General features: G+C 44.5%; 1 protein-coding gene across 1 annotated transcript in view; it reads right to left on the reverse strand.

Annotated features, from left to right (window-relative positions):
• The window catches only part of CRIM1 (cysteine rich transmembrane BMP regulator 1), a 178,140-nt gene that overhangs the window by 120,638 nt on the left and 29,868 nt on the right, over positions 1–27,634 (reverse strand). Inside the window, exon 2 of the mRNA XM_037066568.1 lies at positions 20,461–20,634. Coding sequence (XP_036922463.1) covers positions 20,461–20,634 — 174 coding nt within the window. The remainder of the gene's footprint in view (positions 1–20,460; positions 20,635–27,634) is intronic.

The following is a 27,634-nucleotide window of genomic DNA, read 5'->3' on the forward strand; positions in this document are numbered from 1 at the left end:
CTGTCTCAGCGCTGCTGGAGACTTTTGCTTGTACCTATAAATGAGGAAATTACTTATTTCATCCTACTTTCTACCTATTCAATTGTTTTCATGCCAGTCACCCCACAAGAACTGGAAGCATTGTGAGCTAGGGCTACATCTTATCTCTTGTTGTTTATGTAAATGTCCATTGTATTAAAATCTTCTTTAGTAAGAAGAATGTCTTACTAAATGAATTTTAGTGGATCTTCCTATTACTGCTTTTAAGATACCGCACAGGGGAGATAGGTTTTTACCTTTGAAGACCCTATACGGATCCCAAACTCCAACCACCCAGATAACAGGTCCCTGAAATAAAGTAACGTAAATGGAGTCCAGAATAAGGAAAACAAGAAAGTTAAATATATAATCCGCTACAAAAGTATTTTGTTTTTTTTCTGGCTACCAGTACTGTAGGTTGGTAAAAGATTGAGGTGCATTAGCACTGCTGGGAAAAGGCTGACATAAGGCTCTTTCAGTGTGAGGGGGAAATGTGACGGTAGAGGGAGATGGAAGGCAAACAGAAATTACAAGAGGGAGGGAGGAGGAGACGGTAAGGAAAGAGAGAAGCCTGGGGAAGAAAGGGATGTCAGGAGAAGATATGGAGCAAATCAATCACTGCAGACACAGGAGCTAAGTGGGCTGGAGAGAAGTCAAGAACAAAAGCCTAAGGAAGAACTGCAACTTCTACAGAGACGAATGATGTACTTGGGAAGAGGGCATGGTGTCCAATGTGAGTGAAGGGCTTCTGATTAGAGGGAGCGGAGTCTTTGTTATCCGTTGAAATGCCTAAATTGATTTGGATGCTTGACCACCTCTTCGTTCCCCGTCCACCACGTCTGACGTGTGGGGGATGGAATCAGAAACAGAGCCCTGGCAATGGCTTCAGCTGTGCAGCTGGTCACGCTCTGAAGCCAGAAGAGACTGGGCTCAGGAAAGAGGCTTTTCAACTGCAGAACAGATTCTCCCATTAATCAGGAATGGCCATGGGGGGAAGAATCTGAGCCAGTCGGCTACTGCTCTGGATATGGCTAATAATTTCTCCCTTTGGTTTCGGGAGGGTCTCTGCCAGGGCTTCTTCCAAGTGCACACAGCAAGTTTGATTTTGGCTTTGTATTTGAGAAATTGGCAGCAATAGTACGGAAAAGAAATGTGACCGGGGCCAAAGAGTAAGATAAATGAAATTAGACACAAGTAAAATCAAATGACAGTTCAAAAAGTACTAACCCTATTATGTGTCTCCCTTCAGAGGACTACAGACTATTACAGTCTGAGTTAGTGTCTTGTTTTCTACCAGCTGGAAATCTCAAATAATTACATACTTCTCTCCTAGTCAGGCCAATGGTAATTAACATTCGCAATCATGACCCTGAAGCATCTCCAAATTCTGAGTGTTTTATACTTAAGGCTACTTTCTGAAAACTAATCTGATGGTATCTCTTTATGAACTGTTTTCAATCATGAAAACACAATATCATAATGCTTCTATTTAAAAATCTACAATAGATCCACACAAATGCCATATGAAGTCTGGTGGTTTTTTTTTTAATCTATGAGTAACCTTTTATAATTAGGCTTTAATCCATCGCTGTTTCATCGTCAGACATTCATCCATTACCCTCTAGGTACTGAGCACTTTCTCTGCCTCAGGGAATGTAGGCAGGTGCACAGGAGTGAAACATGGTATAAGCTCACAGCCACAGCAAGTGCGACGAGGACCTGCCACAAAGCAGCACAGGCCCTTGGGTAGGAGGTGGGGGAGGAGGATTCACACAGGGTGGGGCTTCCTGGAAAGCTCCGGAGTGTGCACGGAAGCGAGAGATGCACATGCATTTCCCCTGGTGGCCTTGGTCCCCTGGGACTTTAGCGTAAGGACAGCCATGCCTGAGACAGTGACTGCACGTTGTCAGAAACTTTGAAAATCTACTTTAAAGGGAGGATAAGCACACTGGGGTGGGGAGGGGATGTGCTGACACCCTAAAATAAAAGCTGGGGAGAGAAACACTGCCAGGAAAAGAGGTAGAGGACGAGATGGTCAGCAGCAGACCACGCTGAGAAAACGCACTGAAAGCCACCAGGTGGGAAGCTGCAGAATTCTGTGCGTGTGTTCCAGACAATGAAACACTTTCATAACTTAATTTCAAAACTTAATCCCTGTATGAAGAGGAGGACCCTCACTCACTCCACTACTGTCGCAGGAAGCCCGTTAGTCCCTCAGCACAAAAGCTCCTTCCCACACTGGGTTGCTGACTACGTGGTTCACTCTGCCTAGAATGTTCTTCCCTAGGCTCCTTGCACTGCTAGCCCCTCCTTAACTTTCAGTCTAACTTATACATCATTTCTTCAGAGAGACTTCCTCAAGTCATCCCATCTTGGTCGCAGCATTCTGTCACCCAACTGTACTCACACAATTTTATGTATGGCTTTGATTTATTTTCCCCCTAAGACTGGAAGCTCAAGAGACTGGGACCTGGCTTGTCTTGTTCTCCTCGCACCTGGTGGTGTCTGACCCAGGGCAGGTGCTCAATAAATATTTGCTGTGAATGAATGAATTAGGGAAAACTATATAGGCATTTGCTAAGAGCAGGTAATTATACCTTTCAACATGACTTTATGAGATATTTTCAATATATAATTTTCAGGGAAAGAACAAGCTTTTGTGTGTCAGATGTCTTCTGAAAACAACTTTTAAGGCCATTTTTAATTTTAAGTCTGTTAACATCAATGCATAATATTATTGGCTCCAGACTTTCCCAGGTCAGAACTGCACAGATAACCTACAAGCATCGACAATGCAAAAGCCCGAGGGTCTCCAGCACCATGCAGCCAACATGACCCACGTAGAGGAAGGCATGGGCCGCCAGACAGCTCCTATGGGAAAAGAGCATCGAAGGAACGTTTTTCGTAGAATTCGAAACCTCCAAAAAAGCTTACGTACACAGAAACACAGTGGAAGGAGTGCTGGAAAAACAAGGAAACAGGAAGACATCCCAGTGTGCCGTTTTGATAGGGGTACTTAAATGAATAGGAAATCAGCCCTGGCCAGGTGGCTAAGTTGGTTGGAGGACTGTCCTGTGCACCAAAAGACTCAATGCCTGGTCAGGGCTGCAGGTTCAACCCCTGGTCAGGGTGCATATCGGAGGCAACCGATCAATGTCTCTCTCTCACATCTCTCTCTCCCTACCCCTCTTCTCTACACATAATCTCGGGTGAGGATTAAAAAATAATTAATTAATTGGAAATCAGATGCCATTGCTTCATTACCTCAAGTTTTTTTTAAAAGCATTCTTTTTAAAAAGATTTCCTTTATTTATCTTTAGAGGGGAAGGGAAGGAGAGAGGGAGAGAAATGTCAATGTATGGTTGCCTCTCGTGCGTCCCCTGCTGGGAACTGGCCTGTAACCCAGGCATGTGCCCTGACTGGGAATCGAACCGCGATCCTTTGGTTCACAGGCCCACACTCAATCCACTGAGCTACGCCACCCAGGGCTTCATTGCCTCAGGTTTTAAGAGACCCTTCCACTAACGATAAATGAGAAAATGGCTGAAATACTAACAGAGCTGAAACAAAGCACCTATGTCAAAATAAATGCCCTTTACAAGCACTTTAATTAAACTAGGATCTCTTCTCGGCTACCAAAGACACTCTTGAAGAAGCATCTTCGAGCAGCTGAAAATCCAGATGAAGGGCCCCAAACTACAGCCTCATACAGAAGAAATGACTTGAACACCCCGGCCATCATTCTACGAGGTCAAGCTCGGGGCACTGACTGCATGAAGGTTGGAGTTTGCACGCATATTCATGGGGACATTTTCAGGTACCTGATTTTACCCAAAGTTTGTATTCCTGTGGGATTCTGTTTGTTTGCTTTTTGATCCTAGGCTCCCTCTGAAACAAAAGGCCATTCAAGGAGGTCCTGCCCCCAAGCACAGAGCAGAAACACATCACTGCTCCTGGCCCCACAACTGTCCTTTCCTGCTTGTGCAAAAAAAGCCTGTGTTGACTGTACTTTGGAAAAAATTAAAGGAAAGAAAAGTCCTACTGTTGTAACGGTGCCAGAGAAGCAGAAGGAAACAAGCCCAGATGCTAGAATTTGAGGCATTTCCTCTGCTATGTGACTCTGTCCTTTAACTGAAGGTCAAAAGAACATTAAAGAGCTTAAATATTTGAAAGCCTGAAATGGATATTTTGGTGGCCCTCTCAGCGTGCGCATGCCAGTGACACATATTAGGCTGACATTTAACAAGCAGAATTTATTCAGCAGCAGTCCAGAAAAATCCTGGTATCGCTTTCAGACACGATTTATTTAAATTTCCAGTGCTTTGTATTAATACAGATGAGTCTGTTTCCCTGACAGCCCAAGTCCTTCCAAAATGCCAGGAGGTGAATAAAGTTCTTTTTAAGTCTATTTCACATTCACTGCCTCCTTCAGTACACCTATGTGCTATAATTTTATAACCTGTTTTTTTTCTGGGGACATTTCATTATTTTTGACGCTACAGATAATAGTGAATTATGTGAGATTAATCATTCTATTTCACTCGAAAGGAAGCACCTGACATGAGATTTACAAGGACCAAATGTTTTTTCTGGTAATAGGAAACAGTACCTCAGCCCAGGGGAAACGCAACACAATCCATCACGTTACATTATGTTTAAAAATGTGTGTCAAATGGAATGCCCCATTTGGTGATATGACTCATATCAGTCAAAGTTTTCAAAACCCATTTACACAAAGAAATGTTCTTAAGAAATAGCAAAAATCTTGATGGAAAGGTTAATATGACTGAGGAATACACAACACAAAACCATGAAGCATCACGTTTGTGTGTGATTTAATTAAAAATCCCTGTGAACTGAGCAGTGATACAACTGTAAAATGTGCCAAAGATGTAATAGAGAGCTCACATCAATCAAGAGAGCAGTAAAATACGGCAGAGCATTCCCACTGCAAAGCCCTGACTGGCCAAACACGGAGGCTCCTGAAACATACAGTTTTCCTTACGGTTGTCCAGAATGAATTAATCTCAGAAATTTGGAGAATTTCCTGCTATGCTGACACTTAGTAGTCTCCTTTCCATATATAGAACTGAAACAGTTTGTAAGTTTTGTTTTCTGTTTACCGGAATTCCAGGTTATTTGCTGGAATGTTTCACATAATTGTGTCGGGAGTCAGCATGGTTACTAATGGGCATACCATCTAACTATGAACCCGTCGCAGCTCTCGTCCACCCAGAGGGAGAAGAGCTTTGACTTGTTGCTGTAGAAATGTCAACATAAGGAAGACAGTTTTCAACTTTATCTCTCATATTTCCTTTGCTACTCAATAGGAGCAGCTTCCTGGCATGTGGGAAACAGACACACAAAGCAGCTCAATAGCGAAGCTGGGTGCGGTTGTTATAGTGATAAGGGAAATGAAAGTGGAAGGAGTTGGAATAATATTTATCCGAAGGGTCTTGCCTTTTCTTCCATAAACTACTCTCAAAGTGCCTAACATTACACCGACTCTTACAAAGGAACCGTTTGGACCGTAGAGTTGGTGTTCACATTCGATGACTAATTTCTCCCAACAGAGAAAAGTGAACCTTTCCGGAAACTCTTAATCAGAGAATGGAACACCATTACCAGCGCCATCAAACTACTTAGCAACAAATACGCCCCTGCAGATATATACATATCAGATAAAAATAATTATATGGTTGCACTGATTTCCACAGGTAAACTGTTATGTACCATGAATGTGCATGTGCTTACACACATTGAGCTCTACAGAGTCACACAAGGACTTGGGACATGTGTGTATACCATGCACTTCATGGCACAGGAAATACACAAACACACATGTGGCCCATGAGATTTTTTTAGAGGGGAAACACACGTTTCCTACACACATGAGCACACACCATAATATGGGATACCCTCTCTGGATTAAGGATGTTTGCTTAGTTACTGATGTATGCCAAGGGCCTCCAAGGGAAACATTATAATAAGGCTTGAATTCAGGTCAACACAGGCCAGGACAGGAGGCATGAAAGAACACATAGGTAACATTTTTGGGAGTTCCATGTCCCACTGAGGTGTGACACCGCAGCCTGATTTCACTTGAAAAATTCCTAACAGAATAGAAACAAGGCGGCTCCCAATGTGAAAACATTCAGAAGGTCCCCCCGTGGCTAGCAGCAGTCAGAATGCAAAGGGAGGGAAGAACGTGCAAATAGAACACCGTGTTTCCTTTGTACCACTGCAGAGATACATCGCAACTTTAAACACTCTAGGTGAGGTTTAAAAACTTCACTCATTGCCCAGACCTGGGTCAGACACAACTGAGATGACCAGATTTTGTTTCATGCCTCAGAAAGGAAGCAAACCAGTCCCCGGAGGGTACAGCAGGACCACCAGGGGACAGGTCGCCAGCGCCCGTGCGCAGTGTGGTTCCAGGGATCCTTCAGCAGCTCCTTTCAACGCACCTCCGTCATGAAGTCCAACTGCATGAAAACACTGAGACAAGCGTCCTTTCACATGCACTGTTGTGAAAACACACCCCTGATATTTATAAACGCTGTGGGAGGCAGGCTAGACTTTTTTTTTTTTTTTGCCAAAGCAGAACAGTAAATAACAATTTTTTGTACAATGTAAATACACAAATAAGATCAGAATGTATTCTAGACACCTCTAAAGTGACCTTCTGTTAAGTAGGTGAACAACCGGTGGCCTCACCTAGCTTTCTCAATTTCCAGACTTTTACTCTTAACAACAGAACATGGGAACAGATTTTAAAGAGGGAAAAAATATTCTCTATTTAATCTTCCAAACTGTGTAAAAGGAAGACAAAAAAACCCCTAAGAAGTACACAGTAAAATATGAGCTCATTTTTACTGACATGCAGCTTTTCTCTATGTCTATAAAACTTGGGTTTTATCTCCTGACAAATATATGAATATATTAAGAAAGAAGTATCAATTTTTTTAAACCACTATTGAATTCCTCTATTGTTCTCTGTTGTTGGAACAGGAAAAGAAATCCTACTGATAAGGAGGAAGCACTTTACTTGCTTTTCGGGAAATTAAAAAACCAAAAAAATCCCAGTGACAGAGAAAAGAATAATGAAGGATAGGAAAACTAGGAAGTGGTTGTTACCCAGAAACAAAAAAGGAAAAACACATCCACAACTTAAAGGAACATTCCACTCTCTTGAAAAGTCACACAAATACGAATTCATCATGTATTAATTCCCTTCCTCTTCTAACTTCACGGGCATTACTTACAGCTGTTGCTTCCTCCTGATGCAACACACGCATGACAGAGAGCTCACATAAAAAGTAGGAAGGCCCCCAACTGAAGAGCATTATACCCCACACCCCGAGCTTTAGAGGGATCGGTAACCTGCACGAGTCCATCATTCTCATCTCAGAGACTATGCAGCATTAAAAGAATTCTGTCATAGGTTTCAAAATACATTATTGCAGTGCCCAGAACAGCATGCTTCGTGAAGGTCACTATGAACTAGGGAATGAGTCACATTTTATTTGCACTGGAACATTGCTTTGAAAAACCCAAATATTCAATTTTAGTGCTCTTTAATACCTTTCTTGAGAAAATTATATGTTCACAAAGATAAAGGCACCAGTTCGAAGAGTATACATAAAATATGCCTATAAATCATAAAACACCTTTTAAATGGATTAAAATACATTCTGATTTATCTTCTTGAGTGCCTATCATGTCCGGCACTACTCAGACCGTGAATGGCTGCTCTGCTCTTATTACGACTACCTGTGTGCCCGTCTTCCTCTCCCCACCAAACAGACCCCTGTGACCAAGTCCTGTCCACGGCCTCTCGAAAGCCCCTGGGCAGCCGGGCCAGCCCCAGGTCCAGACTCCCCAAGGGCGCCCCACAGGGTCGGGACATAGTTAGGAAGGGGCTCCGTCCTGAAGAGTTCTCCTGCTTCTGGCTGGAGAGCCCGGAAATTCCTTTCATAGGAATTTCACAGCTAGAAAGGATTAAAATGCAGATGATGGCTGAAGTAACATTTATTAAAATTTAAAAAAATATTTTTTATTTATTTTGAGAGAGAGGGGATGGGAAGGAGAAAGAGTGGGAGAGAAACATCAATGTGTGGTTACCTCTCATGTGTCCCCTACTGGGGACCTGGCCTGCAACCCAGGCATGTACCCTGACTGGGAATCAAACCGGCGACCCTTTGCTTCACAGGCCCGTGCTCAATCCACTGAGCTACACCAGCCAGGGCTAAAGTAACATTTTATAGAGCGTAATCAATAAGACGAATTAATTTAATTTTATTTTTCTTACATTATAGGTGTTGATGATAAAGAGAGCTTCTTTAGTAAAAAGTCAGCTTCTACTAACTGGCTTCCATAGTTGGGGGCTTCTGGAGTAAAAAGAAATGAGAAAATAGAATGGGGTGGCCAGAGAGAAAAAAGACAAATTTGGCAATCCTCACCATTGTGACTGAAGGTCAGCTCTGTTACCCTTCAGGCAGCAAAGTTCCAGCTCTGTCTTGAGCTATACCCTTTACGTGTGCCTGTATCCTTTATGTGTGCCTGGTCTCCTATTCATAAAGATGATCCCACGTTATTAAGAAATTAAAACACTTTTTATTCTGAAAGTTGTGCCCTGGCTGGTGTAGCTCAGGGGATTGAGCACGGGCCTGTGAACCAGAGGATCGCGGTTTGATTCCCAGTCAGGGCACATGCCTGGGTTGCAGGCCGGTTTCCAGCAGGGGACTCACGAGAGGCAACCACACATTGATATTTCTCTCCCTCTCTCTTTCCCTTCCCTTCTAAAGATAAATAAAATCTAAAAAATAAATAAATAAAAGAAAAAAGAAAGTTGTTTCCCCTCCCCTGAAGGACCTCTTGATTAAGAAAATATAAAATGAGCCCTGGCTGGTGTAGCTCAGTGATTGAGCGCGGGCCTTCAAACCAGGGGATCGCAGTTCGATTCCCAGTCAGGGCACATTCTTGGGTTGCAGGCCAGTTCCTAGCAGGGGACACACAATACATTGTGTGCCCCCGGCAGAGGCAACCACACATTGATATTTCTCTCCCTCTCTCCTTCCCTTCCCCTCTAAAGATAAATAAATAAATAATTTTAAAAAGAAAATATAAAATGCAGGAACGTGTGCGAAAGGGAAACAACAGAATCTACCACAGAACTCCTACTCACATGGACAGATTTATGTAAACATTTGATAGGATCACTTTCCGACAAAATGTAAATTCCTGCTGAAGTGATTCTGTTCCCAAACTGTTTCTTGAACTTTCCTCTCAACAGACTTTTTCTTTTTTTACTAAACGCAGAACAAATAATATCAACTACCAAGCTTGCCCGCGGTGTCCCAAATCCCAGTTTATGGTTTTGGAATACTAATGACATTAACTAATGAGGTTTTCAGGGCCTGAGTTTGGGGATGACAAGCTGATGGTCCCCACCCTCTGGAGAGCTGGCGGAGAGAGCTGGCCTGGGGCAGAAGGACACGAAGGGGCAGGCCTCACTCCTCTCAGGACGGGGGCCCTGCAGTGGGGAGTGGTTGCCACTCAGCTCCCTCTGCAGCCGCTGAGAAAGCCTCTGGGACGGGGAGTCCAGATTTTTGGCTCACGTCAGAAGAGCGTTCGTGGGGGCCAGGGTTTAGCTGGACACAGCTGGGCAAAGCAGCAACTCAACAGCTCTGTGTGAGAGAGCACACGCCAAGCCCTGGGAATAACCGAGAGGTTGCCCACAGCCAAGTCAGAAACCACAAACTCGCAAGGGACCCCTCGGGGCTACCAAGAAGCGAAAACATTAACCTCCTGGAGGCTGTCCTCAGAGCAGCACCATTGGAGCCCCAAGGCAGAAGCCGAAGGCTTTAAGCAGGGCCCCTCAGGAACGCTGTTTCTCTGGCTGAAGGTGCTGGGGTGCTTTTTGTCCTGATGACGGTCAGGGTTAAGTATGTTTTTAAAAATACACACCAAGGACATGGTATTTAATCTTGAAACAAGCACACATTTGGAGCAAAAGCTGGTCAACTACGCCTTCTGAAACTAACCTGGGAGTAGGGACGGGAAGAGGACAGCACATGTGTGGCCTACACAAGGTGGGGACAGAAGAGATGGCTGGAAAGCACAGATAAAGAGTTAAAGCAAAGAAAATCAACAAATGGTATAGAATGATACCAGCTATTTACATATAACTGTATAGAAAGCATCATTCTAAGGGTCAGACTAAAAATTTGCTTTCCACACCATTTATTTTTATTTAAAAAATTTTATTTCTTGGTTAGAGAGGAAGGGAGAGAGGGAGAGAAACACTATTTTGTTCTTCCACTTATTTGTGCATTCACTGGTTGTTTCTTGTAAATGCACTTACCAAGGATCGAACCCGCAACTTTGGCATACTGGGACAATGCTCTAACCAATAGAGCTAGCTGTCCAGGACTCACCATTTACTTTAACCCCAATGTGGCTAAACAAAATGCTCTTGTGTACACACACACACACACACACACCCACCCTCCACTCTTATCATGAGGATATGAACTATTGCTGGACACACAAAATCACAGCGACCGACCGGAAGGTCGCGGTACGACTTCCAGCAGTTAAAATGCAGGTATAATCACTCTAGCAACTGCCCCTCTCCACCGGCCCTCCGCCAAGTTCCTTGGGTTTCCTGTTTTGATTTCCCAGGGAGTCAAAACTGGTTTCCGCCTTCTGGTAGCCCTTGTGTTCCCCTGTACCAGTTTATCAAAAACAACAATTGGCACCTATAACATAAAATTCTAAAACACTGACTCAGTTGTCAACCAGATAAAAAGGCTCCTGCTTATGAAAATAAGTAACTTTGTTTACATTTGACGTTGCTGGAATTTAACATGAAACACGTATATTTGTATTTCCAAGTCACTTTTCACATACATGTTCCCCAAAAGGAAAGATAGGTCACATTATCACTTTGTGTTTAGTTCACAAAGAGAGGGTGACTGCAGTGCAGATTTCAAGTTACCTAAGAGCCTGGCTGCCTTCCTTAAACAAATCTCTTTAATGGCAGTTGGATAGCCAGAGGGCAAAAATCAGCATCACTGGGACCCGGATGGTAACCAGGTCCCGTTATCCACCTGGAAGGTTAAGGTTAAATCATTTTTTAAAAAAAATTTGGTCAAGGGAAGGGCTAGAGTTTCCCAACTTGATAAGCCATGTTAACTGAATTCCTCAAAAATATTTTTTAAACAATAGAGAGGAGCTACGCCCATACATGCACAAGCATGACCCGGACTCAGAGGCCCCTCGCCCGAGCACAGGGGCCTCTGCGAGGAGCACGTTTGATGAAGCACGTGACTGACTCACAGAATTACGGATCGGTGCGCGTCAAAGCCCCGAAGGAGACAAAGCACTGCCCTCGTAATGTCTGGCTTCAGAATAAACAAGCATCAGAGTTTGAGAGGTTACATCTTTTTTTTTTTGGTAGTTATGTTCATATATTCTATTATCAAGGATCATGTGACAGCAATCTTGAAAGGCCATTGCTTCCCAAAGACCTTTTCTCCTCAATTTCATAAACCTCGTAATGTATAAAATCTACCCCATGTCGGTCCTCCCTCCCACAAAGCACAGCGCTGGTAAGTTGGAAGGACCTTATCCATCACGCGTCTCCTCGGTCACGGTCACCGTCTTCCAGTCTACGGGAGGTCCATGCTGGGAGAACACACAATCTGACTCCCAGTGTGTCTGAACCTTGGTTACAATGATTACAATGATTACACCGAATCATTTTCCCTGTAGTCAATACTGTATTAGGAAAGATTCGGGGATAGTGGCATTGAATACCATGTAGATCGATATAACTGTAAAAAACCACACAGACCAAAGGTGTTCACATATTCCTAAGGTTTAGCAAAGATCTAAGAGGTGAACGTATGTAAAGGCTCATCTGCATTTACGACCAACAGTTTCCCCAGCGTCCAGTCTTAGGACCTGGTTTGCTCCTCACCAGGGGACCCTGTGCATGTGTTATGAAATGCCTCAAATGAGTTTTCATTTCTTCTCGTATTCACTTGGGAAAAAAGTTTTAAAAATTGTAAAAATGAAATCATGGCTGGGTATTAATATCTGAAGTAGAGCAATTTATAACAAGAGCTTAAGGCTTTTGAAAACAAAAGCAGAACTCCAAAGTCAGTCCAACGACTGCTTGAAGACACGCCGTGCTCTCATGCTAGCATCACGAATGCTGTCTCTGTGCAGAGAGGCAGGGTCACCCACACCCTCCCTGGCTCCGCTGCTCAGGGTCTGGGGGAAACCCGGCAGAGGCGGCTGCACCCGGCAGCTCACCGGCCATGCAGACTCCCCAGTCCTGGTAAAATGAAATCTCTGTGTGACCGTGAAGCTCTCTCTCATTTAAGAAGCCTTGGAGATTCCGTGTGCGCACGACACTGAGGCCTGACCAGGGACCGTGGGCTGCCTATGGGGACATGGGTCGGGCAGAGCCGATGCTCCTGTCATCCCTGGACTTGTATCAGGAGGTGGCAGCAGCTTTCCTGCCATGGGTCAAGAGGGAGTTCTGCTGCACCCTCTCAGAGATGGAATGAACGTTAAATAATGTGCCACATCCATCTAATCACATTCTTGTCGGCGATTGCTGGGACCGCCCCTGACCTCTAACCTCCCCCCCCACAAAAAACAAGCCAAAAATGATTTGAGGAAAAAAGTTCTATGAATGAAAGCAAACAATACCATCAAACAGAAAAGAAAGATATTTGTAAATACTGTTTGTCTACAGACAAACATTGCAAGCAGCATCAAGAGTTCTTTATGCGATCAGGCCCCTCGGAGCACAGGTTACTGAAGGCTGCAGTCGAAGGGAAAGGGAACAACCGAGAATAAATGTGGCACCTACACTTTGCTTGTGTGAAAGAAATAACTGAAGCGTAAAAAGCTAAAAATGGAATAACAAGCTCACAGAATATTATCATTTCCTTAGGTAAGATTGCAACGGTAAATTTAGAGCACAGAATAATTAATGAAAATTAAGCCTGTTATTTGGGTTTTAAAAAACCGAAAGAAGAAAAGGAAGTCTATAAAACAGAAGCTATTTGTCTCTGTGTCAAAACTAGTTCGTTTTCATAGGCTATGCAAAGTCAAACTTCCTCTGGTTTTCAGCAGCAGAAAAATACAGAAATGAAACTTTGTATAAACAAATCTTTATCTTCTAATCTTTAATTTCAGCCGGAGTGTGTGTGTGTGTGTATGTTATGCAATGTAAGTTTCCTGAATAGATAAATTCTTAAAAACATTTAAGACATTTATAAAATATCTTTATAAAAAAGCAAGTTCCCACAGTGTATCTAAAACATGTTTCAATGTTAAGTGCCTGTGCCTTAAAGGCTGTTTAGAAACGGGTCCCCCAGTCAAAGGCAAAACGAAGTTGAATTGGTGTGCTCTGAGGGCTAATGGCATATAAGTGCTCAATACTTATTTTTCAAATGAAGAAATCAGTGAACAATGAAAGCAGCTCTGAAATGGAAGGAGTGGCCTCGGAAGGCACTTGTGGAGAATGCCAAGGAGAGCATCCTTCTGGACCCGTCTGTGATGCTGTTTACCTTCCTGTGGGATAACTTAATCATTCTCGTGTTCCCACTCTGAACGGCTCTAATCTCAGGTATAAATCTCACCCGAGCTCATATACTCAAACCCTTTTAAAGTCTTTTTTGCATAAAGGAGTATCATTCAATCAATTAATTAATAATTAGGTGATACGTCCCATGTTATACACCCCAGGATCACGGTGCCACAGTTGCGTTTGAGGCTGGCGTGCAGCTGGCTGGCGGTGGGAGTCCCCAGCTTCCTTCCAGGATGGTCAGAGTGCTCAGGGCACCGCGGTCACTGCGCAGGGCCTGCAGCTCACCTGCATGTCCCAACACTGGCAGTCACTTTCAGCCTCTGTCATGCCCACTACTGCCACAATGACACCACCACCCCATTCTCCCTGGCGGGATGACTCACAAATCCTCATCTCCAGGGCAGATTTCTGAGCTCGGGATCCTTAACTCTCTCATCTTCCCCCTGATTCTCCACAGGTATCTCGAACATAAACTCAACCTCCGCCTCACCGTCGAGCTGCTCTCCTGGTATTCCACGTTCTAGTAAATGACACCACCATCTCTCCCGACCATCATGCCTCCCAAAGTCTCTATCCTGACAATCACCCCCTCCTCCCCAGATCTGGGAGTCTTCCCCCTCCTCATCCTGCGAAGTCAGGCAGCTGCTACAGCCCACTGACTTGACCACCCTAACTACCGCCTCTCTGAACACCCCCATTCTGTCTTTTCCAAAGGATGCTCTTTAATCCTTGCCGGCCTGCTGACCCACCCAACACATTTCCCAGAGTTGGACTCAGTTCCCAGCTCCTCTCCAAAGCCTTCCTAGATTTTCTGTCTTATGAATGTACAGCAGCTGTGTTTCTTGTCCACTCAATATAGGACACGAATATATAAGTATCACATGCCAATCTTTAATTAGCTATCTTTTTTTCTAAGTATTTTGTAAAGAAAAAAAATTAAATGCAGCCCCAAATTATACACCATTTATCTCTAAGAGCTTTTAGCTAAAGCAAAGGAAGATGCCCAAGTCCCTACATCTTCCTCCTCTTACAAAATGTTCGCTGCACAGCTCCCAGTAGGAATAGGTTCGACACAAACTTATTATTTTGCCTGTGACCCAAGTGCTGGGCAATGCAGCAATGGCTAAAAAGTATATTCAGGAACACATTTCATGGATCCCATGCAGACATCCCTTTGGCTGGACTCTGTCTGGTGATAAATCAGTGAAAACTGGGTTGTTTTTATTTTTCTCCATGACCTCCCAGCCTCCTTGTGGACTTCTGACATCCTCAGTGTACTTACTACAGAGATATGCATGTCGAATGCTTCTTAATGAGTTAATTACATCAGAAATTACCTAAATAACAAGTGGCGCTACTTGGGTGTCAAATTTAATCTGCAACAACAAAACTCTTAGTCTTAAGTTTGCTCCAATGTCTAGTAAAGGCCCTACAATTTGCGGTTCCTCTTTCCCTCACCCCGCCCCCTCCGCACATGCACCAAAGAGTCCCGTTCATTCCAGTTCCAATCTCATTCCAAATCCAGTCATCTCTCCATCTCCAGCTCTTAGGTTCTTCTCTCCTCCCTAAACTACTACAAGAGCCCCTGCCTGAGGACTCTGTCGTCATTTCTGCACTTCCCAGCCTTGCCAACAGTCTCTTCTCTGCCATCTTAATTTTTTTAGAACACAATTCAAATGACATCACACCCTCGTTCACAATTCTTTAAATGACTTTCCTATGTGCTCACCCAAAGTGCAGGCTACAAGGCAGCCTGTGATCCGGCCCTCACCCCTCTCTCCCTCCTTCGCCAGGTTCCAGTCACGTGCATTCTTGGTGTTTCTTGCCATTCCTTCAACACACCCAGCTCATTCTCACCTGAGAGCTTTCACACTTCCAGCTCCCTGGGCAGGGAATTCTCACCCCTCCGGTCATAAGTTTGACTTCTTCTTCCATCCGGATTTTGGTTCAGATCCCCTCCCTTTACAGAAAACTTCCCCGATACCCGAATCTACAGCAACCCCCCCCCCCCAAGTAATCCCAATAGTTCTCTCCTGTATCATCCTGATGATTGTTTTTCATAGGTCTGATTGTACTGTATCTCTTTGTTCCACTTTGCATTTATCGTCACCCCTCCCCTTCTGAATATGAGCTCACGGAAGCTGTGTCCTCAGCGACTAGCCCTGCGCCTAGTACATACTCGGCACTCAACAAGTATTTTCTGAATAGATAAATGGATGAATGGTTTCCAGGGTGTTTTATATCATTCCTTGAACTTGGCATGGTTTCATATTTCTGATTACTTCTTGAATTTATTACAGCCACTCTGAATTGCAGTAATATTTTATTCCAATAGAAAAATAAAGGCCAGTTACCCCTACCTGGAGCCACATACACACTGAAAAGTTGAACTTACTCACTGTATCGTGGAGGTCTCGGCGCCGACTGTAACTACGATGCCTAAGCGGGCCCTCCAGAAAACCCCTGTGGCAGCCGCAGAGCCTCGTACTGTTTCTGCTAATCTGGTTCCCTTCTCTGAAGGGGCATTGACTTAACTCTGGCAGAGCTCAGCACAGCAAAAACCAAATCGATGATGGGGCACAATATTATCAGCTTTGTTAGGATCCAGGTGGGATGGGTCACGTGCCCGTCAGTCCCTTCCTCAGTCTTCCTCTTCTTCCTCGGAGAGACCGGACCAATCTGACAAACCAGTCTGTACAAAACCACGGCTGGCTGTTACCCAGCACCCTATGTCCTCCCAATCTGTGACAGCCTGACTTTAGGGTAATACGTTCAGAGAGTTTTGGAAAGAAAACATTTGGTAAAATCCAGGACCATCTCCTTCCCTTTAAACAGATATAAGGAGCACACAGGAACACTTCAGTACCCAGAAACTGCCATTATTCTCCATAACCTACAAGTGTGAGGTTGAAATGCCCTGCAATGACTTCACGCACTTTTACATGCTGTCGTAGTGATGCTCAGAGTTCATGTTCAGACCTCACACCCACCGCACAGAAATGGGGACTCCTGTTCTCTCATAGCCTGGCAGGAACACTCGCCCCTTTGCTCCACCCCAACCATACACCTTCAGACTCTAAACTGCCCCCTAAAAAGTCCTCTAAAGAACGTGTTAACTGGAATGAACTGTCCCATGAGAGACTATGAGAATCAAGTCTGAATTAGTAGGTCATCCATCAATACCTGACACAGCTTTGCTTATTAGCTCTGCGAAATCACCCCTGCTCTGCACAATCCTTCTACCATGCCTCCTAAACTCACGGTCATTGTCACCAAATTCCCACTTGCTGTCATTCTCTTCTCCAGATGTTCCCTTCACCTCTGTGCTCTAATTAACACCTGGATACTCCTGGCAGCTCTTTGTCCCTAGAAGTCCTCTCAAGTGGGGACAGTGTCATCTCCCACATTCCATAACTCCTGGGGGTGGGGTAGGTGTCTTCTTTGTTCTCCTTGTCACTCTCAGATCACTCTTCCTGCTCCCCCTTTAAAGAAGAAAACCTCGTTCATGTGAAACACACGCAGTCCAATTATGCACCAGCTACACATTGTGGCATTTATCTACGGAACGTCTGGCTGGTGGTTTCTCCCCAGTGCACTCCTGTCCCCTTCCCAGCTACCTCTCCGGTGTATCCTCCATCTCCGTGCCCTTCCTCGTTCTATCGGACTCACCGGGAAGAATCCGACACCGGTTAAAACAACCTCTTCACCTACAATGCATCCGCTCTGGGGCTGGAGAAAAAGCACGCAACCGTGCTGGCTGGAATCCCCGCACATTCATCACCCCTAACCCGAAGCAAGCCGTGGGCACCACCAGGTGCCCGGAATACGTTTCTCTGGTTAATTCCCTCATCCCTCTTTGAGGTGTCTGCTTTACAGTCCATCTCCCCCCTCAATTTTTCACACCTCTCCTTCCACCTCCGTGTCAGCGGACCTTGCTTTATCCATCTCCCAGACACGGGAATTTGTTCCTTTCCCTCCTCAAAGACTCGCTCCCGCAATCACCATCACCTTTCTTACCTTATTCCTCTCTCCTTCTAGATCATTCTTGTCAGCATTTAAACACGCTGTAACATCTGTAGTTCAAAAGTCCCTCTTGCCCTTATATCCCCCTCACACGGTCACCCCATTTTTCAGTTCCACCCTAGATATCCAGCACAGATATCTCAAAAGAGCTTTCCCATCTCCGCTACCTACTGTATTATTCTTCTGCGATTTCAGGTTAGGAACCCTAGAAGCATCTTCATGCATTTTCATCCTTCCCTTATCTGTTAGACGATGCTGCAGGTTCTTCTGTCAACATGGTGTGTATCCACCTCCCCCCTGAGGGTTCCCGCCACCCCCGGCCCAGTCTCGTGTGGCGCCACATGGAAATAACTGAAGCAGCTCTCCAATGAGCCTCTGGACCGCAGCCCCTCACTTGCTAATCCACTCTGCACCCCCCCAACCGCGTCCTGCCAAACACTGACTTCCCCATGCTCCCCTTCTCTCCGCTCATCACCCACAATGATTCCTGAGAGCTCCTACTACCAGGCACAAGCTCCCTGCATGATGCCGAGGACACTTCAGAATCTGGGCCCAGCCTGCCTCCCATCTTGATTTCCTATTAGGTAGCAACGTAAAACCTTGCCATTTTAGACTGGCTTCCCCAAGCATCTGTCATGTAAGTCACACAAACCTCACTTCTACATTTTACTCTTTTGTCCACATCGTTCCCCTTCCTGGAATCCATCACCATCTAAATTCTAAATTGTTCAGATTCCATCTCCTTCATCACACCTTATTATATAATTTCGGGCCCCACATTAGGGCTCTAAATATCTTCATTAATTCTCTCACTTGCAATATATACTTGACTGTACATAGAGCTTTTTCTCCAAAATTGCTTTTCAGAAACGGAAAATCCCCTAATGCTGACTTCTTATATGACCTCAAATACGGCGGGGTGCTTTATTTTAAAAAACAAAGTACTATTTGTAGAAGATACATTAACCTTAAGTGACCTCAACCAATCCTATTTCTGGATTATAGAGTGGCCACCTGACAGAATCTGTTAACAAGGAAAAAAGAGGTACAGAAATTTAATCAGCTACAGTAATTATTCCTGAGAGAAGGATCTCAAAATTGGAAGTGCTGGATCTTGTAAACAGCCTTTTTAGAATCACTTTAAAAATCAGTGCAGTTAATCCCCACACTGTAAAGATCATAAACATACACCTAGCGAATCAAAAATGCAACAGTCCCAGTTCTATGCAAAAACACACTGTGTTTTAGAACAAAACTTCTTGTAACAACGTGGACGCAAAATGTGATGCATCTCAGCAACTGAGGTGGTAGGACGAGGGTGTGCTGGGGAACCGGGGGTCAAAAGACTGGGAAGGCCACCTAGGCGACGACAATGGCAGTGACGCATTTGACACGTCTGAATGACATACTTTCATGACACAGAAGAATGGCAAAAGAGCAGTCAGCTAAATTGCTGTCCTATTTGATACAATGCCATTTAAAACACGCAGGAGTAACTGAATTACCTGTTTAAATAGACATTTGACTACTGCACCTACATCCCTGAAAGCTATCTACTGAAGTTGGCAATATCCTTTTTTTGGCAGGAAGTTGAGGTGGGCACGGGGGTGAGCAAAGCGTCACAAGACAGTAGAAACGAGTTAGTTGACTGTGTTGTCTCAGTCACACAGGGTTGGTCCTAGGCTTGTAAGTGACCCGCGGGGTGGGGCCCAGTTTTCCAATTTCCAAACTCATGGATCAGACTAAATGTTATCTAACTCTCTCTGTGGCTCCACAATTCTATGTCTGTCGTTTTCTACAACACTGTATTCTCCTTTAAGGATTCAGCAGCATTGGCAAATACAAAGAGATGCTATTTTAGAGGCTATTCTGAATTTCTTATTTTTTATTGCCATCTAACATGACTTGGAAACCAGATGTAATTCAAAAACTTCGGTCCTGCTCTATCTACCCCTTATGAATTTGATTTCAGACTTTGCAAACCTCAGAATGGCATTATCTTAGAGATAAAGGTACATTTAAGAGTGTGTTGTTCAGTGCCCCACCCCAAGTGAAACCTGAAGCTGAGTGAGTTCAGTTACAGGGCTGAGACCCAAGCCAAGACCTTACCCCTCGTTAATTCTGGTGGTGAGCCACAGCACCAAACTCTGGGTATACTACTTGTGAATACTGCTGTTATGAATCATATTTTCAAGTCCTTAATCTTTTTTTCCTAGGCTTTATGCATGAATGTACAAAAGTTAGGAGCCACATGAATGTACTTTCCTTGTTATTTTAATGTGACCCCTGACTTCATTCTAGAGGCAGAGTGCCCAGTGATCCATCCGCACCTGTGCAATTTTGCCCCATGGCAAAAGCAACCCCAGCCTTCAGTCATCACCACACCGCCCTCCCATCTCATCTAAAGAGACAGACTTTCTTGCCAGATGATATGCACTTCTAATTAGCACTCTCCCCATGGAGCATCTTCCTACAGTAAATCAAGCAGAATGGACCTGGGGACAACAGATGCTGATCTCAAGTAGACCGCTCGTGAAAGCTCCGTCAGGCAGAGGTGACCTAGGCAAGCTGGCACCAAGTGCCCTGCTCACGGCACCACGGCATTACCATTCCACGGCTTCCCAGAAACGCACACGCATGTGGGCACACACCCCATTACATCAGCCCCGGCCAACTTCATGCATCTTGTTTGGGGTTATATAAGCTACCGATCTCTGTAAGCTTGTCTGTGCCCTTTCAAGCTCACGCACTGGCAGTGCTCAGGGTTCCACAATGCCCAGCTTACAGTTGTGAAAATTAGTACTTACCTTCAATCCTCTTCAAAGCCGAAAGGCACGTATCCTTCCTTGAGAACTCGAAGGGATTGTTGCAGGAACGAATGGTGACACATTCACATTTCCCGTTGATTATATTGCAGCCAGAGACCAGGTTTTCTTTACACGGTTCAAAACCAAGCAGTTGGTCGTCATTCCAGTTCTCATCTGTAAAACAGTTGAGGATCACATAATGTTAGCTTCATTCAAAGAAAGGCCTCTTGGAAGGCAAAAATGTACAAGGATGTCAAGATTAACATCCGATTTTGACACCTCAATTTACAAACAGCAGTTTGGCTGCGATTTTACAGATGAATGAAACTCAACCTGCTAATAACTGAGGAGACTGAAATATAGCCACACATGTTAAACAGACATTTGTGCTCAAAACCCACTACTTCTCTTATCTTCTCTTATGGGTTATTTCAAGAACAACTGCCATTATAATTTTTAATGCTAAACATAGATTCCTGGATTTTCCCATGTTCAATCAAATTACAGGGTTCACATTAGTCTATCCAGAAATTATCCCCCCAAAGCACGTGATCTTTTACTCCATCGGGCAGAAACCAACTTCAGGTTTAAAGTGGCTCTGAAACTTAATACACCAAGACAGCTAATATAAAAAGTCAGATACCAGCAACAATTAAGAAAGGGAGACAGCCTGACCGGTGTGGCTCAGCTGACCGGGCGTCATTCCATAAAGCGAAAGGCTGCTGGTTCGATTCCTGGTCAGGGCACACGCCTGGGTTGCAGGTTACGTCCCCAGTCAGGGTGCTTATGAGAGGCAACCAAACGATGTTTTTCTTTCACCTCGATGTTTCTCACCCTCTCTCCCTCCCTCCCTTCCCTTCTCTCTAAAAATAAATAAATAAAACTCTTAGAAAAAAAAGAAAAAGAACAGGATGCAACGGTGGAGATGCCCTCCAGTGTACTTCAGTTAGCATTCATTGCTATCACAACCCAAGCTAGACACGACAATAAAACCAAGGACTACAGCCTGGTGAGAGGCTAAGATCGTCCAATTCTGACCCGGGGACCAAAATCAGCGTCCGGGTCATGGAATGGAGTAAGTAGACTTCTACAACCAGTTTTCATGGGACCCAGCTCACACAAATGAAACAAAAACGACAGGCCCTAGATGGACTCAACCTTAAAGACAGTCCTCAGAGTTGAAACACCTGCTACAGAAAACCAGATTATTTCTCCACAATCTCTGGGACATTATGTGGGTTTTTCCCCTCTTCATGTTATCTTTAGCAGCTACCTTATCGCCCCTTAACTGGGTACTGACTGTTAAATAACATGTTTCTGATACCGTATCTGAAGAGAATTTTTAAAGTGCTCGAATTAAAGATACCTTCAACCCGTTGCTCAAACAAAGGCAGGTAGAAAGCCATCTTAAGAATGTGTTTTCTCCAAGATGGTGTAAATGAATGGCTATGATTTTTATGGGGCTAACTTTTACTCTTGGCAACATTGCTGATTTACGGTATAAGTTAGGCAAAAGACTGTTTCCCTCACTGACATCAATAATTTCCTCGTCAAGGGGGTCTTGGGAAGGATGTCATTCTCGACACAAAGAGCTGCAGGGTGACTCTTTGAAAAGCGAGTGGAGAAAACCTCCTGTGTTTTGATTCCAGGAGATCAAGTTCACACAGATCAAAGCTGTAGCTCTTAGGAAAATGGTTTTAGAAGTTTATACAAAACCACGATTTATCTGTTTTCAAATGTTTTCCTATGTATTTTGTCTTTAGAAATGACAGAAAACATACGCACACATCCCTATCAAGACAACAGTGAAGTCACTAAATTACTCTGGAAAAAAAAAACCAAATGAGAATATACCGAAATGATTTGACATGGAAAAGTAGGTGATGATCCAGTCTTCAGTTCTAATATGTAACAAAGCCACACGTGTAAATGATTTATCTATTTAATTGTTGACGTGTCATTTAGTACTGCCAGCCTCATCCGATCCAATGAAATTTGCCATGAAGGAATTTTTGTGATTGTACATCTAAATTTGTAACTCAAATACGGTTCAACCCTAGAAGCTTAAAAATGGTTCTAAGAAATTCAAGTAACTATTTCTCTTTCCCATATTCTGAGAAAAAATATCTTTATTATATTTTATAAATATGTACAGTGAACATGTAACCAAACTGAGTGGATCCTGATACAGGTTTTGTCACCTTCCACTGGAACTGGAACTCTCCTGACCCAATACCCTCCACTGGGACTCCAGCATGGTTCTCTTGTCCCACCATCCCCCCAGGCTGTCACCACAATCATCTTCCTCAAAAAACAAGCCTGTTCAGTCCAGTGGCCGTCTCTTGCCAATAGCAAAAAAAAAAAAAGAGGTCCACACTTCTTATTGACTACTAGAGTGAGAACAGAAATATAAGGTTCTTCATGATGAGTCTCATGCCTGCGCAGCCTTTGCTTATTGAGTGCCATCTGCTTGCACACTCCTCCTCCGGGTACTCCCGTGACTCCTATTCATCCCTCAAGGCCCAGTTCAAACGATGCCTCTTTTGAGGAGTCTTCTCCATCTACCAACGGCTCCATCCCCTGAGCTCCCAGAAACACCCACATGGACCTCTTGGCCCCTACAGTGCTGATTTTTGTGTTCCTCAAACTTCCCCACTACACCAAGAGTTATAAACAGAGCCAGGTCTTATTCAAATCTCAACGCCCTTAACCCCGGGATTTTGTATAGTGTTCACTATTGATTATCTACCTTTTCATGTCACTGGTGTGGTCGATGCCATTGCCTATGCTTTTTTTGAACAGAAACTGTTCTGTTTAAAAATACGTCTGTAACATTACAAGGAAATGTTTCCCTATAAAGAACACGTCTGCACAATAAAAACCTTCTTTCAAAAGCGTAGGAGTAAAGCGTTGAGGCACACATTCACAAAAAATGCTTGGCTGCTTGGGCCCTTTCCTCACGAGGAATCACCCATCATCGGCCTGCTTCCCTGGGCAGCTCCAAGACATCGGCCTCCTACCACCTGGCTGGCAGCAGCGGGCCTCCCAAGGAGTCCGTCTCCGAGCCAATTTGGGCGCGCTGCCAGATGCTCTCTCTGCCTCCCCACAGGAGGGCCCTTCTTCCTGAATGTGGAGTTGGAACTAGAAGGCAACAGCCCTCAATGCTCTTCCTGGCTCCTCACTGTTTTCTGCTTCGGTCTCAGCCAATGCCTCTCGGCAGGAGTGACGGGCCGTCCTCAAGATGAACAAGTCAGTCCGCTGGTCCCCTCAGGAAACGTCATGGCCACCGTATCCCGTCAGAAAGCACTGGACTCTGAAGCCAAAATTGTCTTACATGCTTTTATCTTCCTTTTTGAGAGGAATCCCTCCCATTCTAGGTCCCCACCCTAATCAATACTTGGTTTTTCTTCCTGGAAAAGAGTTCCCTTGGCAACCACCACGTTATTGGGTCAAATATGACATGCTTCTGAGACAAACGCTTTTATGTTTTTCTATTACAGGACATTATATTTTAAAATCCTTTAACAGCCAATTAACAGGGATTGGAAGCATAAATGTGGCAAGGTTTGATTACAGAAATCAAATCTGAGCCCAATCATGCTGCTGACAGCACCTGGAAAATTTGATGCTTTAAAATCTTCCCCCCCCAAAGTAAATCCACATTATACAGTGTAAGGATGAAGGTTCTGATTCTCTGACATTGCCCCCCCCCCCCGTTTCTCCTTGGATTGGTGGTGATGCGGAGATGGAAGGAGTTAAAAACAGGAGTGTTGTCCTGTTTCACTTTATAGCCGGTTGTTTCTTGGTTCTCTCCACGTGATAAGAATTCTCCCAGCCTGAAAGGTCAAGACAACTGAGGTAGTAACTCTGCAAATGCATTTTTAACTATGTAACCTGCGCAAGTACCAAATCAGGATGTGATTTTCTCTAAAGCGAGAGAAACCTAGTGATTTCACGTATGAATCAACACCCACAGGCGTTCCAATGCGAGCACTGCAGGGAAGGGTCAGTGACATCTGACCGCTAACCTGCAGTCTCCCCGTGGACGTTTGGAAGACGTCTGGAAATGCGGTGCTTTTTCCTGAGATGGCCACCGGGCTACGCTACGCTGAGGCACAGGCACATCACGTGTGTGTCCCATCTCATCCCAGGAACATTCATGAGATGTGTCATGGAGGGCCGAAATGTAATCACTCGCACTGCTTCAATCAAGGGAACTGTTAAGGGACATTAATTTTGATGCTGCTTACGACTGTGTCATTAGGACTGACTGCAAGTGCATGGCAGTAACGAATGCAAGGCTTGGATGGCAGAGTGTGGTGCCAATGGCTTCCCTACGAACGAAGATGCCAGCCTCTCTACCACCATTGCTTTGGCACCACCCGTGCAAATGCCGACACACAGAATAAAAGCAAGTAACATGTAACGTGACTATGGAAGAGTTCTGAGCTTGTGTCCTTGGAGTCCCCCAGGTCCGTGGCCCATGCTCTGAGAGCTGCTGTTGTAGCGCAGGGGCATGTCTTGCTGGTGCACCTGGGCCAATGCAATCAGCAAAAGGCACTCTGGAGCCTCTTCTCTGAACAGTTACCCCTGAACCGTAAGAACGCGTGTTCTTTTAACGTGATTCAGCTGGTAGGTAACCGGTACATTGGAAAACAGAGTCAGGACACCGCAGAAGTTGGCGTTAGTTCATGCATGACCTTTTTCCCAGCACGTTGATGGTATGGAAAGATCGGGAGCAAGTTCTCTCCTAATTAAAGGAAAAGCCTTAGCAGTACGTGATCACCTTAAGAAAAGGCTGATAAGCTTGCTGAAATCCCTTCCTTTAATGCCAGAAATGGCTTCTTCTCTCAACATTAAACTGTCCAAGAAGATTGCAAGTAGAAATAAACCTAGAGACATTTTCCTCTGTTTTTAAAAATCCTGATGAAGAAACTACTCTTGGATCTCATTTGTATTTCAGATGAAACTGGTCTCCGTGAAAGCGAATGCCTTGGGCAGGGGCGTGGTGGGGTGATACTAGAGACAACTGTACTCGAACAACAATAAAAGGTAAGAGACTAAAAAAGAAAGTGAATGTCCTCAAGGCTTTGTGCCCTGAAGGGAACAGCATGAGCTCAGGAGCAGAGGAGGCTGCCAAGGAGGGGCTGCCCAGGCCGAAGGGGCCAGCCCAGCTCGGCTGACCTGGTTGGATTATCATTTATATTTACCCTCTGTGTACAGAGTCCACAGGTTTTGAAAGACCAGCCCCTAACCCTATTCTGCATAACCACTCTTGTTTCCAGCATGGTGATTCTGCAGGACACCTTTTTGTTCTTAAGAGCGCACATGGGGAGCGGAAACAAGAACGCCTGCCCCTCCGACAGCCTTATTCAGTCATATCCTGGACTTGGTCTTTCTGAAGTCTCTTCTAACATTCACGACGATGCCGTCCTTCCATATTTCACACAAAAGATTTTAAAAGTCTAGTAACAGAACAGCTTCAGTCCTGAGAGTAGGAAAGGGAGTGAGCAGGAAAAAGAGGTGAAGGAAGAGGCATCTTGGAACAGGGATGAAAACACATCCAATCCCAGACCTGGGGAGCCTCAGCTCCAGAGGACAAACCTCTCTGTGCCCGGGGCTCTATTCACCAGCCACGGACACCCTGCCTGACTGGTCCTAGAATCCACCTCTCTGTCCTTCTAAACACCTTCCGTCTATTGCTGGTGTCTGAGATCCTACTAACACGGGACGAAACACACAGTAGGACTGCCCTTGCTGGACAAAGCACTGTGTGCTCATCTGAAACACGACTTCCTGAAGGTCGAAGGCACTTGGATACCCAGAGCCCTACCTTTCCTACCTTGCCTGTGCTTACATCGGTGATTTTCACCCTTTTTCGTCCCACGGCACACATAAACTAATCACTGAAATTCTGTGGCATGCCAAAAAAATTTTGCTGATCTGACAAAAAAAAAAAACAAAAAACAGGTATAATTTTGTTTTATTCTCACCATACAGTTCTTGTTGTTTTGGCTGTTTTTTTTTTTTTTTTTATGGCAATCTAAGGGAAAAGAGGTCGGTGCCCCCTGACTAAATAGTCAGGTATCGCATGTTTTAAAAATTCTTGTGGCACACCGGTTGGAAATTGCTGGCTTAGGTTAACGGAGTGTACTCCAAACCAAGATACAGCCACACCCCATTATGTGGCACTCCACTCACCAGAAATATGCTATAGCAAATATTAAAAGGCAAGAAACAAATTCACAGTACACACTCTAAAACTCACAGTAATGGAATTCTGTTGGCAGAGAAACGGCTTCTGGGAATATATATCAAATTAATTCTCCAGCTGTTCACATATCCCTGTAGCTACAGTCAGATGCAAACAGCTAACCCTGCATCTCTCTCCACGCCGCAGAGAAACTCCCGTGTAATGTACAGTTGCAGCTCTAACTCCCCCAGTTTCTGGCCGGCTGTTATCGGGCGCTCGGTTCTGCTCAAGGAGGAATCGCATGCAGTGAGCTTTCACTCTCTCTGCCTCAAGCTCAAGGTGCACAGAGGTTCCAAAGGCTGGTGCTTCCCTCTCCCTCTCATTCTTGTGCTGTAATCAGTGCAAAGCAGGAAACCCAGAATTACAGTTATCAGAAATGATTCATGTTACAAAAATTTGTTTTTACAGACCTTTCCACAAAGCGCTATGTTAGGCATAGGTGACTCTATCCCGGAATGGCTAAAGCCTGAATCTAAAACAATGGAAATACTAAAATACACACACAAATGCAGTTTGAAGACGAACTCTTCAACCAATACAAATCTCTCAATTACAGCAAACACAAAGGACCACTGAGTCACCCTGGCGGGTGTGGCTCAGAGCGCTGAGTACCAACCTGCGAACCAAAGGGTTGTTGGTTCAATTTCTAGTCAGGGCACATGCCTGGGTTGCAGGCCAGGCTGGGCCCCCACTAGGGGGTGAGCAAGAGGCAACCACACATTGATGTTTCTCTCCCTTTTTCTTTCCCTTCCCCTCTAAAAATAAATAAATAAATATTTTACAAATGACCACGGATTCATATTATGTCTAACTGGGGAACTCTTCAAAAAAATAGTACTGATCCAATTTACTAAATCAGCTTCCAGTAAAATGATGATACGCAAATGTTCCATTGCTGTTCTTTTCGTCAGCTACCTTAGC

This window comes from Sturnira hondurensis, unplaced genomic scaffold (assembly GCF_014824575.4).
Source record: "Sturnira hondurensis isolate 20B ecotype Veracruz unplaced genomic scaffold, ASM1482457v3 Scaffold0016663, whole genome shotgun sequence".
Classification (NCBI taxonomy): domain Eukaryota; kingdom Metazoa; phylum Chordata; class Mammalia; order Chiroptera; family Phyllostomidae; genus Sturnira; species Sturnira hondurensis.